The 18578-nt window shown below is 38.4% G+C and overlaps 1 protein-coding gene across 1 annotated transcript; it reads right to left on the minus strand.

Annotated features, from left to right (window-relative positions):
• Positions 1-136: 136 nt before the first annotated feature.
• On the minus strand, positions 137-17174 carry LOC114472077 (interferon gamma receptor 1-like). The gene is made up of 7 exons (XM_028461168.1): positions 16935-17174; positions 7063-7186; positions 6795-6979; positions 6541-6701; positions 4493-4655; positions 1567-1694; positions 137-1457 (listed from the first exon to the last, which is right to left on the minus strand). The coding sequence occupies exons 1-7, from the start codon at positions 16987-16989 to the stop codon at positions 1065-1067; spliced, it is 1209 nt and encodes a 402-aa protein (XP_028316969.1). The 5' UTR covers positions 16990-17174; the 3' UTR covers positions 137-1064.
• Between the last annotated feature and the right edge of the window lie 1404 nt (positions 17175-18578).

Consider the following 18578-nt stretch of genomic DNA (forward strand, 5'->3'; position numbering starts at 1 on the left):
GTGCACTAAGTTTGAAACTAAAGTATGTTTACAGCTCTGGTTCTACAATCACACATGCTTGAAGAGTAAAGCTCAAGAGAGCTGCTCTAACATTAACCTAGGATCACTTTTGCTAAGCAACATAAAGCACACAAGATTTAAAAAGAAAAGCACATGGTTTCATTTTAATCATCACAATAAAATTGTTAAGAGGTTTTTGGTGACCCGTTGAACATCACAGAAAAACACATTTGTTTAAGGTCAATATTACACAAAAAATAAATCCCATGCATGTTCTTCAGAGTAAGTGATCGCAAGTAAAAGAGGATCTTGGGTTAGTTTGTGCTGTGCTACAGCTAAGGAGTGGCACAGCATGTCACCTGAGAATCTGAGGAATGCAAAACAGCTCAGATTACGAGCTAAACACGACACCACAAAACCTAAACACCACAAAGTGTTTACCAGCATTAATGCTTTTCTGCAAGTTTCTTAATATTACAATTCATCTGTAGGTAACTGTCCACCAAAGAACAGGAGGTACACAACTCCTACCTGCTTGTACATGATAAATGCTCAACAGATAAATTAAGAAATAATACATGAACTCAAACAAACAAATGCTGGTTTCTGCCTAACAGTCTAAATATCTTTCTTTAGTCTTATCTTAGCATCATTTGACCAACCACGAGCTGTGAGGTGATTGGACAATCGCTAGTTTCTTGCCGTCAGGTAGTCAAGAAATTCTAAAGGGTCATTTATTTAAAAAAAATAAATAAATCACAGCACAATTACACAAATCAATCTGTCCTCAGACCTGCATTAAGATTAGTAATTGTCATTTATCATAGACTAGAAGAAGCATGAGGTATTTTTTGTTTGCCTGTTGGAAGTGATGCTAAAGGTGTCTTGAGTTTCAGCACAGTGCATACGTTTCAGATTTACATTTTCTGCATTGACAGAAAACTTTAGTCAGAGAGCGTTTTGAGGTGAAAAAGGCAAGGCAACACCATGCTAAGGGCTCATAGCTGTATAGTCTGTTTATCCCTGAATGAATCCCAGCTGAGTAAAAACATCTCAAAGTCAGTTTAATTTTCTGTGTCTCCTGTAACGTGGTCTTCGTCCCCAATGTCCGAGCCCAACATGTGTGGGGCATCATAGATTGAGAAAGATTCTCCTTGCTCTTCCTCTGACTCCAGAGAAGTAGAGTCAGTCTTCACAGAGAGGTTTGAAGTGTTCTCATATCCTTTTGTCTCACAGAGCAGCTCCTGCGGGTCCCACTCTGAGAAACACCTCTCTGCATACAGAGACTGTCCTGAGGTGTCGAGCGAACAATTTGATCCTTTCTGAATATTCTCTGAGCTGTTGGTGTCCTCAGACGATTCTGAACATTTCACCTGAGGCCTTTGGACAGTTGCTATATTGATGTCCTCTCTGGGTAAAATCCCATACTTCATGACACACGCCTTCCCGACATGTTGCTGTGAAGTGATTTTCAAGTGTTAAACCAAAAATTTTGAAAAGGTGAAAATTGCTGAATGTACATGAGTGTCACAATGCTCTACTTTCTGTTATATTTTTGCACCTTACCAAAGACTTGGGTAAAGCAGATGACTGCATGGTCCAGGCCCTTGTCTTGCAGACAAAAAAGACTGCCACAACGATGATGAAGGCAGTGATAGACAAAATTACAACAGTAGCGATCCACACTTCTTTCACTAGAATATAAAAGAAGAAATATTTGATCAAAGCAGAGAATACTTAAAATCATTGGGTGTGGGAATTACAGGGAACTGACGCAACTTCTACATTGTTAGTGTTGGTGGCACAACTTACAGTTTTTACCAATTGCTTACACACTAAGAGCATATGAAAAAACCAAACAAATACTTGTGACTATCCCTTAAACACTGTAACTATGACTTAAAGCTGCAGTATGTAGAATTGAGAGACTTCTATAGAAACAACCACGCTCAAATTCCCCTCCCTGTTTCGAAACCTATCATCCCTTACGGAACCCTCGTGAATGTGCACAACTGTGGAGCTCTTTGTAACTTTTTTCTCAATAGAGACTAGTGAACAATATAGGGACTTTATCTCGCGCTTTTGGCTAATTTTCTGGTGTTTTAGACTGTGACATGTATCTGTAGTTACTGTCCTCACAGCGGCATCTGCTGTGAGCTCCTCCCCGGTCACAAGCTCACACAGGCGGCTGCAGTGATCTCAGCCGCCACTCATGCATCCAGGCTGCAAAATGAACTGCGTCTGTTCTCTCCACTTTGGATATGGTTCCCTAAGGTTTAGATGCAAATTATTCTGTCTGTTCTCACTCACAAACCAGTACGTGGGGCAGACCCTGAGCAGTGACTGGAATCCCCGCAAACTCAAAGCACACCTCCGAAAAGTCCTTTCCAACAGGGTATGTTTGGGACTTTAGACTGTTTCTTCAACACGTTGGTCTTTCTTTTTTTTGCTTGCTTTGTTGTGTAACCGTTGTGCCCATTGCCGCAAAGGGGACTTCCCCTGGTGGAATGTCAGCCATTGCACTTTCACTACAGAGAACACGCATCGACTTTAGTCAGGCAGCCAATAGTAACATCCCAAAACAGCTCATGGAGCACTCCCTTTGTAAAAAGAGCTCTGATTGACTAATAAGTTGCGTCACACTCCTGGATTTCTAAACTTCATATATTAGGCCAAAAGAAGATGTAAAAGTACAGTGTCCACCCAAAACACTTTGAATACAATATGCTCAAAGGTGATTATGGATTTTTGACTAAATGAAGCTAAAAAAACATACATACTACAGCTTTAAACATGTGCTGCTTTACACACTGCCTGAAATTGTACAACACACTTACACCTGAACACTACACACTATTTCAGACAAAACACACATTGCTGAAAAATGAACGGTTATTGTTACCATTTGGAATTTTTTTTCAAATTTAAAGTATAAAACACATTGGGTCATTAGAATACTTAGCCTAAGTAAGTGTTTTCAGGTGTGTGTCTAAGACTGATTGATGTTCAGTTTTCTAAGTACTGTACAACAAAAAGGCCCTGGGGAGCCTTTTGAGCGCTTTGTCAGAATGGAGGCTACAATGAGGACAACACTGTGGATGAGGAACATCAGTGCCCGTATTCACAAAGCTACTCAGAGTCTCCTCAGAGAGCTCCTAACTTAACCTAAAAATTCCTAGCAAGGAATCTGAGCTTAAAAGTGATTCAGAAAGTTTCTAAGAGCAACTCTGATGCAGGAGTTGACATACATTTTCATCTTAGTGAGGAGGTGTGGTTGACACCGTTACTGGGTATGATGCAGTCTGCTAAGAGCTGTGTTTGGTTGCTATAGAAATGGAGAAAAAAAAAAAAGGAGAAAAAAAGCGCACTGTGCAAACAAAAACAAACCAGAAACACAAAAATATTAGTAATAATAATGATAATAAATATAAGGCGGTAGCGTCTTATTAAATCACTGCCATTAAACATACAGAGGATATCTCTTCTTAAAAGTCCTCATCACTCCTAACAGTTTTTCACCTTAGGAAGTCTCTTAGGGTCTAAGATGCTTTGTGAATTACTTTTATCCTAACAAGGAAAAATTCTAAGAAGAGTTACATCAGTAAGAGCTACTTTTAGCTTTTAGGATGTTTTGTGAATACGGGCACAGGAAATTTGAGGACACCTATTCCAGATGAAATTATGGCAACTTTGGTTGACCATGTAAAACAGGGGTGCCCAATCCTGGTCCTCAAGAGCCCCTATCCAGCATGTTTTAGATGTTTCCCTCTTCCAACACACATGATTCAAATGATTAACTCGCCATCAAGCTCTGCAGAAGCCTGATAACGATCCTGGTTATTTCAATCAGGTGTGTTGGAAGAGAGAAACATCTGAAACATGCTGGATAGGGGCTCTTGAGGACCAGGATTGGGGACCCCTGATATAAAACATTCTATACTGATGTCTTTGACTTGATGCCAACAGTAGAGGGGATTCTATTGTCATGTCATGTTTGGTTGTTGGCACCATTTGTTGTGAAGAAAAACAAAAATGTAAAAGCCTTGCCTCTGTTCTGGAGAAGAAAATAAAATAAAAAAAGAGACTATTTTAGTGAAAAAATAAAAAAGTAAAGCCGATAGTGTTTTGTGTAAATTATATCAGTATCTTGCCACTGATCCTAAAGAATGATGAAATAAAAGTGACACCAAAAGGAAGTTTTGACAAAGGGTTGCTCAGTTTAGATGGCAGAGTTTAAGTTCAGCATAGAAGTCAGTGGTTTCTTTATGTGTAGTGGGCTTGTGTGTAGAGTTTTGGCACTAAGGGCCAAACTTTGGAAATTGTGTTAAATCAATCAACAAAAACTGTAATGCATTTTGCAGTAGATGCATCCATCTCCTTCTATGGGCTCTAGGTTATTTAACACAGATGCTTGGGTCATGTACTCAGGTTGGATCAGAAATGCAGAGGGATTTGTGGTACTAAGGGATGAAAATGTTTGACTTTGACTTACCACTGGAATGAGAGGGACAGGCTTGTATTTCATTTAATATCAGTTGTTCAACTCCCATTATCGGGTCCAGCAACATTCCTTTGATTGCAAAACATGTGACCACACCCGAAGGTAAACGAACATCATGCTTGCAGCTGTTTTCCTTTGCAGAGCAGAAACCTTCCTGAAAGCCACACACAGCATTTGGTAAATCTGTCAACATTCAAAAATATGCTTTGCCCAATGTATTTTACCTAGCAGATAAGTTTGTATTTACATTCGTTCAGAGTCACTGTGTGTTACTGCATCAAATATCACTTATGGTTAGATTTTAAACCATTTAAGCATTAAAGGTCAATTATTGGGGGTGCACGGTGGCTTAGTGCTTAGTACACCACCTGCCTCACAGCAAGAAGGTCCTTGGGTCCTTTCTGTGTGGATGCATGTTCTCCCCGTGTTATTTGGGTTTTCTCCAGGTACACACAATCCAAAAACATGATTGTTAGGTTGATTGGAGTCTCTAAATTGCCCATAGGAGTGAGTGTGAGTGGTTGTCTGTGTGTTGCCATGTGATGGACTGGCGCCCTGCCTAGGGTGCCCTGCCAGGGTGTATCCCTGCCTAACGCCCGGTGTGAGCCAGAGATGGTCATCAGCAGACCCATTCAACCCCGAAATAGGACAAAGTGGGTCTAAAAATTGATTAATGGAAGGTCAATTATTGGAGTCTTCAAATTTAAGAGTGTTATGGCAATTATTATATTCATCATCATATCGTCAAATGTGTGTTCATATGTACAATTTGTCATGTTTTAATACACAGTGACTGCATTACTCTACACTTTTGAACAGCTGAGTCATGTTAGATTAACAGTACAGATTGTATTGTATCCACAGTGCCAGCAACACAGTCTCTATGAAGGCCAAACTCAAACTCACATGCAGATATACATGCACACACTATCAAGGACAGATATCAGTGGCGCCAGCCTCCCTCATAACATACACATTCTCCAACGTCTCCACTGTTGGGCATCTGACCCCCTCCTTTTCTTCCCTTCAGGGTTGGGACTTTTTCTCATATCTGTATGAAGCTTAAGCTGTGAAACCGTTAGTCAGTCCTGCATATCCGGAGCCAGGGAAGAACCTTTTTGGACCATCCTGCTTAGTACCTGGCTGCTTGCCCTTCCTATACACGATGGGACACTCTCCTTTTTTGTACTCTTTTTCATTTAGTTTTATAATAAATCCTTTTTTATAAAATCATCAAGCTTTGACTGGACATCATCATTTAACACAGCATAAATCATGTCTCCAAATGAGGTCAACTGTAAATTTGCCGTGACAAGAGTAAAAGTGTGTGTCTATAAGACAGTCCGGGGAATTGCGTCTTGTCCAGGGTGTGAATAAAAGGACAGAACCTTTTTAGCTAAAGAAAATATATAGGTAAATAAATTCCATCCATCCATTTTCTGACCCGCTTGCTCCTTTTTTCAGGATCGCGGGGGTCTGCTGGTGCCTATCTCCAGCTCTCATTGAGCATTAGGCGTGGGGAACACCCTAGACAGGGTCTTATTGCTGAGAACGAGAAGCGGACATGCTAACCACTAAGCCATCTTGCACCCAGGTAAATATATTTATACAGGGAAACATTTTTTTTTTTTAAATTCTGAATATCTTTTAGATAATAGTTTAAAAACATATACAAACTATATCCTTGTTATGTATGCATTGTTGTGTGAAAAAAAATGGTGAAATTGGTATTATAAACAGCTCATCCCTCTCAAATTCTGTACTAACATTTAAGAGCTGCAAATATTCAAAACAAGAGCTCTGACTATACCCTCCCATTCATGATTTTACTTGAAGCTTTGTTTTTAATTTTCTATAAGCTTCTAACAAAATTAAAATATCCTCCTTTATAGTGCATGACACACACTTCTTTTCTGTGTTTTTCAAAACAAAAGCCCAATATGTAGGCTATACACTACTAGCTCACTAAATAAAACTCCAGTGATAATAGAGTTCAGCACTGTTCGTGTCTACTGTGTATGATTCTACTGCACACTTACTGTATGCTCTAATGATACATTCTCAACTGGAACGACTGTGAACTTCAGATCAAGCTTCCTGACTGGGAACTGTTTTTCATAGAAGACCAGCGGGTTCTGGAAGTGCACTGTGAATTTGGAATCATCCTCATTTACATCCACGGGAGGAAAAGCTAGAGTGCCTGGGAAGGGAAAACAAGGGTTTATTCTACCATTGTACCTTAAACATCTGCACATTTAACATGCACCACTAAACATTTACAAGTGAGACATACATTGTTTATTGACTGTCTTCAAGTGGTTAAATGAGAATGTGTTGGATGACACATTTTTTGAGTGGTTGTCTCCCAGTACAGCTGTTACAGTGACATGGATGAATTTCATGTATTCCTCCTCAGAACTCCAGATGCAGTCACTCAGATCCACCTGATGGGCAGTGGTGTTCTTCTTACAATTCTGGCTAATAAAGTGTTTAATAAGATGCAAGATGTTAATAGAAGCAGACTGATTTAATGTGTCAGTACATCAGCAATAGTTTCCTACCTAGCACGACCATCAAACCAGAGTATTACGCTGAAGATGGTTTGCTGTTGCTTATCAGTGTAATTCCATTTGGCAAAGACTTTGGTGTTTTGGCAGTCCACCACTACATCTGTAGGAGGTGGAACTGGAAGAAAAAAACAAAAAACATGATTCAATTGTTCAATTGTCATTGTTAAAAATGTTATTGAGTTAGTTATCTGATCAGATCAGTTGATCAGATGAAAGATTTTCTTTTATTGGTAGCCTTATTGTCTTATTTTTGTTGGACTCGCTGAACTTCCCAATTCTATTGGTGGTTAAAGCTATATAGCAGCTAAGTTGTGAACCAATAGTGGGTTGAACCAATTTTTAGTATTTATCTGAGTAAAAACAAAACCTTATAGATGACAGGCACCCCTTCAGTCACTCAGGTACTATCTAGGAGACGCAACAGACCCATTAAAGCCTGCACATCCTGGGTAAAACACTGCTTTTTGCCCCGGCCCGACACGGAACTGAATCAAATTCTGCTAGAGTGCGTGTATAATCAAGGCATTTTTTTTATTCCAAGCCTCGACGCACGTCAGCAAAAACCTACTAATCAACTGGTAAAATTTGATTTTGTAGATTTTTCATTTCTTTGTGTGTGTACCTTCTCAGCTGTTAAGACTCTCTCTTATAATCACCTTGATAATAATATTAAAACCTTGTTTGATGATATATTCTTGATCTTTTAATGAAATCAATGTAGAGAGTTAAACATTTTCTTGATTTGAGTTATGGCTTGTTAAAAGAGTGATGGTGAGCCAGAAGGCCAGATCAGTTGAGAACCCTCAAATCGTAGGTCACGACCCAGAAGTGGGTCGCAGACCTATTTTCACTGAGTTGCGGACATTTGCCTGGGACAAAATGTGCTTTTATTTTGAAGGAGATCCATGATGCAGCAGTGCGCGTAACATTTATTATTTCCAAAGTACAACTTTACAAATTGAAAAACCTATCGATAAAAGTACATTTTATTAATCTCTTTTTAGTTAAATATTCTTCACAATATCATGGATAAAAAACCTGCGGCTTCTTTTGTGTTCCTAAGATGAAATTTGAAGTTATGGATTGATTTTGAATATAAAAGAAAATAACTCCCCCTCGAGCCCTGTTACCTGATAGATATTTGGTTTTGAGATAATGTTCTTTTTAAATGTTGCCGACAGTGATATTCTGGTTCAAGATTCTACATATTTTCATGATACACATTTGATAATTTAAACATTTCCTTGGTTTTAGCCACAGCTTGTAATTAAGGAAAGTTTGGGGTACTGAAAATCTCCCAGTTGAGGACCATGGTGCCAGCAGGTTTGTAAAGTAAATCATAATAAGTTTAGGAGCTGTGCATTTTTAAATGACCTTGGAAATATTCCGGAAAATTCTACTCATTTTGTCCATACCAACTGAACAAGACTTGGAGCTCATTAAGCTACGTTAGCTTTAGTAAGCTTCCTCTTAAACAATAACACTATTAACACTAAAAAAAATATATATTTGTCATCATTCTGTGTCTTGCTTTTCTTAGCTAACACATTTGTTTGCAATTAGTCTTAGTAAGATGAGGCGATATTTAGATATAGCGATATAAACACAAAAAAAGCTCATTTGTGTTTGGTCAATTATTTCTTTGTTGTAACACTGCTCCTTGGTAATAAATCTTATAACGCTGGAAAGCCTGTTTATTTCTTATTAAAATGGTGCCAGATTTGTACGGAACATGCATTTGTGGGATGAGCAGGAGGAAATCTCTGCCAATGCCATATCGAGGTGATCACATTAGAATAAGACAATATTGGTTATAACAATATGGCTTTTTAAAGCTTGTTTTCTGATAAATTATAGTTAAACTTTTCCTATTTCTTTCCCAACTATGCCTCTCACACAAACTCCTCTCTGCACCGCCTCTCTCCCTTGGAGATTGTCAGTCTTGGTCCCACCCCTGGTGTGAGATGACCAGAAATGATAAAAACTATAGAAATTAGAGGTGTCCCGATCCGATATTGATATCGGTCCGATATCAGCCAGAAAACGAATATCAGATTTTATCGGACTGTATCTAAAAACTCCGATATGTATCATATTATATTTATTAAATTGTAGAATACTGTAGATATTATGTTGAAGGTTAAAATGTATGTAACCAATTGGTTAATAATAAATGGGTCAGTTTTTCTCATACCGCCTGTTGCTGACTATTGTTTTCTGTTTGAGTGACATCACTTGATCAAGCCTTTTCTAACATTCCACACTGCAAAATAAGTAATAAAAGTATGTATGATTTGTGCTGATATCATATCGGATCAATAGCAGTATCGGCCAATAGTCAAGGATGCAATATCGGTGTCGTATCGGAAGTGAAAAAGTTGTATCGCTACATCCCTAATAGAAATAAATCTATTCAGGAGCCACTAAATCAGTGTTTTTCAACCTTGGGGTCAGGTCATATACAGTATATATGCTCTGTATATCAATGTTATTTCCTATATCAGCCAATTTATTGGTTATCCACTGATTTATCTGTATCAGCCGATTCATCAGCTTCTTAAGCTCCCCAATATTGGTAACGGCCCCAAAATTCCTGAATCGGTCACGCTGTACTTGAGTTTACTTTACATTGTTTTCAATCTGTGCTCCATCTCAACCTCTTCTTAGAATACACTTTAGTGCTCAGATATACTGAAATACATCCACACAGCAGACAGCCCATGCACAACATCCTGTTTTGAATGTTTCAGTAATAAAAGGGTTCAGTGGCCGTTTTATGGCTGAAAATTCCGCCACTGAAAGATTTTGGCCTAATCACAAGTAATCAATAGCTGTTTTAATCATTTTAATGTGATTCACATTGCTTTGCTTTCTGTTTAGGGTTGAAATGAAGCACAGCGTTCATTTAGAACTCTGCTTGTATTGCCTTTATCGGATGAGCTGACGTGTTTTTGTTTTGTGTGACTCAATGCACCAATGGATTCAAAGGAGTCTTTCTGTGCTCAGGAAAGCAGTGAGGAGGAGAAGAAAGAATGACTCCGGTGAGTATTTAAAACAGCTGATTGTAGTTATGATGTGCTTCTGCCGTAATAAAAAACACACTCCTAAAGCAGCGTTTGTTGGACTCAATCAGAAAAAGGGTTGAACGCTTTTGGAGAATAATCTAATTGCGATTTTTTTTCCTCAATATCGCCATTGTGATTTAATATGTGATTATTTTTTCAAGGGCCTCTTGTCATGTATTTTTCAATGAACACAAGCAATAAATCAATCTTAGATTTATTTAAACTTTAAATAATCAGAAAATATACATTTTAAAGCACAGATTACAACAATAAAGAAAACAAATCTGTGGCTTTACCTCTTCAACATATCTAACTAACTTCACGTTTCATGAAACATGAGGACAGCACTTCCTAAACACTCTCTGAACTTAACAGGACAAAAAAAAAAAGAAAAAATTGCCGGTGCAATTAAAAAAATCTAATTTTATGATATTACGATAATAACGCAAATTCAATTAATCGTTCAGCCCTAATCAGAATAGATGCTAAAGTAGCCACTTCAATATGCTGTTTATTGACTTTATTGACATACAATACTTTATTACTTCAAACAGTATATTTTGCAAAAAAAATAATGTGCTTTTTCTCCATTTCTCAACTTGTTTGGTTTCTCATGGCGCATCACAAATATAGAAACACATTCGGAATAATTCTGCATTTGGTGAGTTTGTGATTTTACGTCTATGGTGTACTTAACAGCAGCCAGGATTCTGAATGTCACATTCAGAGTTTACGTTGAAATAATTGAAATAACGCTGAAATAAATTCTAAATGAATTAAAAGCTCATTAGACAATTTCACTCAATTTATTTTAGGATTTTTTTTAGGTTTTAAGTTTCACCATTTAATTATTTAAGTTATTATAAAAAATATTAGTAAATATGTATATTAAATATTTGTTTTATTATTATTATTATTGTTTTGTTAAGTAGTCTGACTTTAGTATCTTGATTTAATAAACCCTTGAACTTTATCTTATGAGATATTTTGTTGTATATGCCTGTTTAAACACAATCCCTGTGTGGATTACGTGGCTTTATTAATTGTATTTGGCGAGTTTTTGCTTGGTAAACTGCATTGCCTGATCTCGTTAGATCTCAGAAGCTAAGCAGGTCTGGGCCTGGTCAGTAGTTGGATGGGAGACCACTGAGAATTCCAGGTGCCACAGTGGAGGACAGTCACTCCAGTGGTATCTGTCATTGTGTCCTTGGGCAAGGCACTTCACCCACATTGCCTAGTATGAAGGTAGTGTGTGAGTGAGTGTTGGTGGGAGGAGTACATATTTGCACCATAGACTATATATACATAGACGCCGCATCGACTGTGGAGGAAAACGTCAACCGCCATCTTGGACCGGTGGTAGTGGAGGCAGCGGTGCATGGACATTACAGAGAGAGATATTCCTCAATCTCCAAGTAGAATTATTCATTGAATTTTGAACCAATTTCCAAATGGTTCAATTTTTTAAAAATGTCACACGTAGCTATGATACAAGGTGCTTGGATATATTTGAAATGCTGGTTATACCACTCATCACTTAATCTCCACAACCACATCACTGAATATTTCAGTTCTTTAGCTACAATAATGAATGATGATGATGTGGTAGTAATATTGATAGTAATAATAGTGATGGTAATAATAATAATAATAATAACAACAACAACAAAATAATATAAGAATTCAGTAACAATATTATTAATAATAAAGAATGTTATTATTATTATTAATAATAATACAACGAGAATACCAGTAACTATATTATAAACTATAAATAAGAAAAAAACAATACAATATGAGAATATGATATTTATAAATAAAATGGCAATAATAATACAGTAGTATTACAATTATACAATAATAATAATAATAATAATAATAATAATAATTGTGAAATGCAATGTATAGCCTTAAACAATGTTGTCAATAAAAAACCTGAGCACATCTGAATGTTTTCTGGGTTCCTTTGGTTCTATTTATATCTATCTATCTATCAATCATGTCTGACGTTTGCTACAAACAAACCCTGTGAAAATTGCTTGAGAATTGAGCGATTTATGACAACTTTCATAGTGTTAACACATCATTCCTCTATAGATGTAATGCACTGTAGGAGCGATTGCCACCGTTCCAAGATGGCCACCCTGTTGACGCACCACTCTAGTGGGTGGCAGCAGTCGATGCGGCGTCTACGTATTATAATGTCTATGGCTTGTACATCCGGAAACCATCGGTCTAGGACAGGGGTTCTCAACTGGTCTCACCCTGGGACCCACATTTTACCACGGTCATTAAATTGTGACCCAGTTTTTTTTTTAAGAATTCAACCACAAATTAATTTTTTCTCAATTAACTGTTGAACACACACGTATATAATCTTTTTAAAAACATAATTCTCTGTATTTTCCTGTGTAACATGCACTACTACTTCCGCCGTGCTGAGATAAAAAAATTAATTTCAAAGCTAAGGTTCAAAGCTAATATTATTTGACGCGTGCTAAATGGCTCCTTTTCAGTTTTTATTATTGCATGTATTGAGTTTGTATTAAAAATATGTTGTATAATTTATTCTATGCAGTTTTTATGATTACATGTATTGAGTTTATTAAAAATTTGTTTTATAATTTATTCAATGGAGTTTTTTTTTATTATTATTATTATTACTTGTATTCTGTTTGGATCAAAATAAAGCACATGTTGGAAAAAACATGATTATAATAAAACTCCATATGAAAATAAATGATTTATTTTCCAAAAAAACATGATTATTGTTGAGATGTGTTCCCATTTTCTGTTATTGTTAAATATATATTTGTTTTCAATGAAGTGCCGTCATGTGACGTACGTCAATCATGTGACTGACGGTGGTTGATAAACGGCCTGCACCTGTGTGAGTAATAAAAAATAAAAAAAAGAGTGAGTGCCACGAGACGTGTGGTGATCACGAGAGGCAAATTACGTGTCTTGCTGTGTTTTAATGATCACGATCTCACTGCGACAGAGAACCTACTAACAGGTTATGGGCCCAGATCATTTTAAACACACACAAATTGACGATGAAAGTCGCAATATTATACGCGTGCACCTGAGTTTGTCCACCGCAGCACTGACAATGAGCAGGACGGACAAAGACACGGCCCCAGCCCACTGGGGAAGGCTTGTTTTTGATGGAGATGAGAAGGGGTACGACTTGTGGGAGACAAAGTTTCTGGGCCACCTCCATCTCCACGGGCTTAAAGAGACCACCCGCTCCAGACGATGCCCATGCAGAGCTCGTTCAGTTTATGGGTGACAAAAGCCTGTCGCTGGTGATGCGCGACGCGGCAGATGACGGACGAGATCATCTGTTAGTTCTATGCTGGAAAAGGCAAGCCCCGAGTGATCAACTAGTACACAACTGACGTCATTACAAAAGTCACCCATGGAGAACGTCACTGAATACGTTATCAGAGCTGAGACCGGTTTCACCGCATTGAGAAGTGCGGGCGAGGCGCTGAGTGACGGACTTTTAATAGCAATGATTTGAAAGAGCTCCCTGACTCATTTAAGCCATTTGCTATTCACGTGTCTCAGAGTGAGGACAAAATGACTTTTTCTGAGTTCAAGACTAAACTTAGAAGTTATGAGGACATTGAGAATATGCGTGCCACTGCATCTGAAGACAATGTGATGAAGGCAAGAGAGCAAAGGACAATCCAGACATTGTGTGCTACAAATGTGGAGCAAAGGGCCACATATCCAGAGGCTGTCAGCGTAAACAGTGGTGTTATCACTGTAAAAGTACCAACACAGTGCAGTGTGTAGAAGGAAGAAGCAGCAGCGGGACAACGAGGAGGAGGAGTATGCTTTCCGCATAAGCGACGTGGAGATGCCGGTAGCAGACGTGGAGAGCAGAGGTCTGATGGTGGATGCAGGAGCAACGTCACACATCATCACAGACTTCACAAAGTTCAGGAAGTTCGCTGAAAGTTTCCAAGCCGGGACGCACTGCGTTGAGCTGGCTGATGGTACCAGGAGTGGGGTCGCAAAGCGTAGAGGGGATACAGAGGTGTAGCTGGTCGACAGCAGGGGGCGTCGCTGAGGAGCGCCCTGTACATTCCAACATATCCCCAGGATATCTTCTCTGTTAAGGCTGCCACGTCCAGCGGAGCTACGGTCATCTTCAGTGAGAAGAAGAATGTTCTGCTAGATAAAGACGGTACCAAATTTCCAATACATTTACACAATAAACTTTACTATCTGCACACTGTAGGCAATGTTAGCAATGACCAGTGTAAGAAATGCCATGATTGTGTCAAGGGCTATGTATATACGTAGGTGTTCCTAGGGGGACCGATTTGAGTGTGACACGCACCGGAGCTCTAGCCGGCTGCAGCAATATGTATGCTGAGAGGCACGAGGATAAATAAAGAGCAACTGAGAAATAACAACGTCCATTCTGTATGCTTTAAGACGGAGTAAAGGGAACAGAATGAAACAATGATTTACAGACTTGGCATGAAATCCTAGGACATTGCAATTATGGAGATATCATGAAACTGAAGAATGTAGTTGATGGTATGGAATTAAAAAATAAGGGAAACAAAACTATACCACAATGTGAAGTCTGCACACAAGGGAAGTTTATACAAACCAGGAATAGAGGTCCAGATACCGGAGCTAAAGCACCTCTGGAAATGGTGCACACAGATTTAGCTGGTCCGACCCAATGACCCAATGTCCAGAGAAGGTCATAAATATGCAAAGACCTACATCTGAACAGTGGACTACAGTAAAGCATACTTTGCGATACTTGAAGGGTAGAGTAAGCAAAGAGCTCTGTTTCAGAAAGTACATTGATAATGATGTAATTTATGCTTACAGTGATGCAAATTGGGCTGCAGATGTGAGTGACCGGAAAAGCACCACAGGATACTGCATTAGCCTAAACAAAGATGGACCACTAGTGTCATGGAAAAGTAAGAGACAGCCTACTGTAGCACTGTCCACCTGCGAGGCTGAGTATATGGCTTTAGCCGCGACCATACAAGAGTGTGTGTAGCTCTTGTAGTGGTTTGATGGCCACAAATACTCATGTAGTCTATATGAGGACAACCAGGGAGCTATTGCTTTAGCCAGGAATCCTGTACAGTGACAATTCTGTAAACACGTTGATATCAAATATCACTTTGTGAGATCCAAAGTTAATACAGGCAGGATTCACCTGATCTATTGTCCTACAAATGGCTGCTGATGTATTAACAAACCCAGCAACCAAATCTCAATTGTCAAAGTTTGATGTGATTTTGTTTGGTGTGTAACTTATACCTGCATCAGGGACAGATATATGTAAACACAATGCCTATGTTATTAGGGTGTACACTGTACAGGCCTACTTATTTGGTTCAAAGGGAATCAGAAAGAGTGAACAAGTGGGGGTGTTGAGATGTGTTCCCATTTTCTGTTATTGTTAAATATATATTTGTTTTCAATGAAGTGCCGTCATGTCAATCATGTGACTGACGGTGATTGATAAACGGCCTGCACCTGTATGAGTAATAAAAAAATAAAAAAAAATAAAAAAAAATGGATGTTTGGGTACGGAGGTGGTGGTGCAGCCTCGGAGCTGCTACGCCTTCAGGGACACAGGCGGACTGTGTTCAGCTCTAGACTACTCAATATTTAACCATGTGAAAAAAATTGGTGGTTAATTAAAAATAGAAAATTCATGCTAAACATAGGAGGTGTTAAAGCAATGATTAGATTTATTTATTTTTTGTCAAAGCATCAAAAAATAATTGGCGCCCCATGCAATAACATTGTACCTGGTGTAGTGCTTTAATAATGATTTATCATTTATATGAAATCATATAAAATATATCTGTTCCATCAATTTGTTGTGCAATAGTGTTTTTTAGTGTGTTACCTTCATTCTTTAATCAGCTTATGAAATAATGACATTGTTTAGTGAATTGATTAACTGTTATATATATTTGTATTTTTGTGTGCGCATGCGCGATCATCAAAGTGTTGTGGTTTTAATATGTTGGTTTGTGTTCAAAATAAAAAAGAGAAAAATCATGTTTGTAGTGTTTTCATTTATTTGTTTGGTTATTCTATACAAGAACAGTTCAAACAGTGTGAAATAAAACAGTGAGCAGCTTGCATAGATTCTATTTGGACACAACACATATTTGGCAGGATTTAGAGTTATGTATAAGGTGAATAACTGAATGTTGATACATATCAATTTTCAAGAATAATCAAATGTGTTTAAAAACTGTAATTTGGACGAAAATATCTCGGTCCTAAACCAATGTCTAGACCTCAAGCCAGGGCAGCTGTGGCTACAATAGTAGCTTACCACCATTAAGTGTGGAGTGAAAGAATAACCCCTTAATTCTGTAAATCGCTCTGAGTGTCTCTGATGAAGCGCTATATAAAATCCAAAGCATTATTATTACTAAAAGTGGACTTGATTTTGTTATTGATCATATAAATCAAAGAATGGGATCCTTTAGGCTACAGAATATGTTCAGTTCTGAACAGACCCAGGGTTGCTTCATACCAGGAAATCTTTGCCGCAAGTTTCCAAAGATTAAGAACAGCTGCTGTAGATCATTCAGATCAATTCCGTTTAATTACACGTTAAAGATTAACCACAGGGAGATCTCATGTTAGATAAATATAATTTAATTCTTACACAATGGATACATTTTAGAGAAGGTTTGTGAACACTGGGCTGAGAACTCGTTTTAATGAAGTAGCTACCAGAGGGAAACGGACAGAGTTCAGAGTTTGTAATGAGCTGTGACTCACCGAACGCAGAGATCCCGCTGATCAGCAGGAGGCCACTGAACACATTGGTCCGCATGGCAGTGCTTTCACACACCTACCGATGGTCCGCGTTCAGCCGTATCCGTGAATAAAAACACACTAGTGAGCCGTTCTTTCGCTCCTGAGCCTCTACGTTGTTTGCTATGGATTACTGGTCTGTCACAGGTGACTCACAGTTACGGTATACGGAAAGAAACACAGACAGACAGACCCACGTGACTATGCTCACCTACAGGTTACACCTTGAATGGGTGACGTCACGTAATTTCAAAACAAAAGCTTTGATTATCTTTAGTAATGTTTAAAGGTTTTGCCACTGATCATACAAATCACACGGCCTGTTTGAAATGTGAAAGCAAAAAAGACCAAAGAACGACAATTGTTCATCTGTTTTATAAAACTTCTCCTGTAGACTAGTCAACATCAATCATTCAGTATTTCAGACGCGTCACATCTTGTAGAGTTACATGATATATCATAGAAATGTGCGATACTGCAAGATTAGGTATCGATCCGATACCAAGTAAACACAGGAACATTAATGCTGATACCGATTCAATACGTTTTCATAACTCAGTTTGATTTATCATCAGGCTGCTGGGCATTAGGTGTTTTTGTGATTTTTTTTCCCCCCAAAGTTAACTAAAGTTAACTTTCTAAAGTCAACTTTTTTCAAAGTTAACTTTGTTAAAGTTAACTTTCACCAACTGTTCCTGCCAGGCTCTTTTTCATCTCCACTGTTTTTTTGGGAAAAGGCTAAGTAAAATAGGAATATAGTAACTTCTATGTAATCATTCATTATTTCTTTCACAGTTAACACAAAACGATATTTATATAAAATCAAGTCTGAGCTACATTATATTCAGTAGGCCATTTTGATTTACATCCATCCATTTATCAATTTTCAGACCCGATTTGTCCTATTTAAAGGTAAAGGGGGTCTGCCGGTGCCTTTCGCCCGTTCCCACTGGGCGCCAGGCAGGGGTACACCCATTTTCATTAAAGATATTTATTTATGTTTATGATTTTTTTTCTTTACGTTTGTTATGTTATCAGTCTACAAATACTTGTATGTTATGTATATATTCTTCTAGTTACACTTATTATATACTTGTTGTCATTGATATTTTATCCTTGAAAACACTTGTTTTAATTTTTTACCGTACAGTTAAACGTACGAAGGTTAAGTAAAAAGCAATCTCGCCTCTTATAGGCAGTACAATCTCCTTTAAACTTCCTTTTGTCCTTAGCTTAGCTTAGCTTAGCTTAAATTTAGCACCTATGGCTTCTCTCTCCTCCCCTCCGCTCTCCTGCCCGGTGTGTCAGATGTTTAGTTACTCCTCGTCCTCCTTTAGGGACAATGGTAGTTGCATAAAGTGTAGCGTACTGTTAGATGTGGAGGCGAGGATCAACAATCTGGAGAAGCGGTTCCGCACCCCTGATACCAAAACCGAAGCTAGCAAGCAGGACCTAGCCGGTGCGGACCGTGCTAGCTCTAGCTTAGCCTCCCCCCCGGCCAGCAATGAGTGGGTTACTGTCCGTGGTAAGCATAGTCGAAGGTCAAAAAGCCGCTCGGGACACCACCATGTTCACGTCTCAAACAGGTTCTCCCCCCTCTGTGAGGAC

This window comes from Gouania willdenowi, chromosome 1, assembly GCF_900634775.1.
Source record: "Gouania willdenowi chromosome 1, fGouWil2.1, whole genome shotgun sequence".
Lineage (NCBI taxonomy): Eukaryota > Metazoa > Chordata > Actinopteri > Blenniiformes > Gobiesocidae > Gouania > Gouania willdenowi.

Bases quoted from the DNA above. Each gene is read 5' to 3' on its own strand.
- LOC114472077 (XM_028461168.1), bottom strand. From the start codon at position 16,989: ATGCGGACCAATGTGTTCAGTGGCCTCCTGCTGATCAGCGGGATCTCT. The intron at 6,980-7,062 runs GTAGGAAACTAT...ACACTTTATTAG, and splicing joins TGGTTTGATGGTCGTGCTAG to CCAGAATTGTAAGAAGAACA. The intron at 4,656-6,540 runs GTAAGTGTGCAG...TGTGGCTTTCAG, and splicing joins ATGTATCATTAGAGCATACA to GAAGGTTTCTGCTCTGCAAA.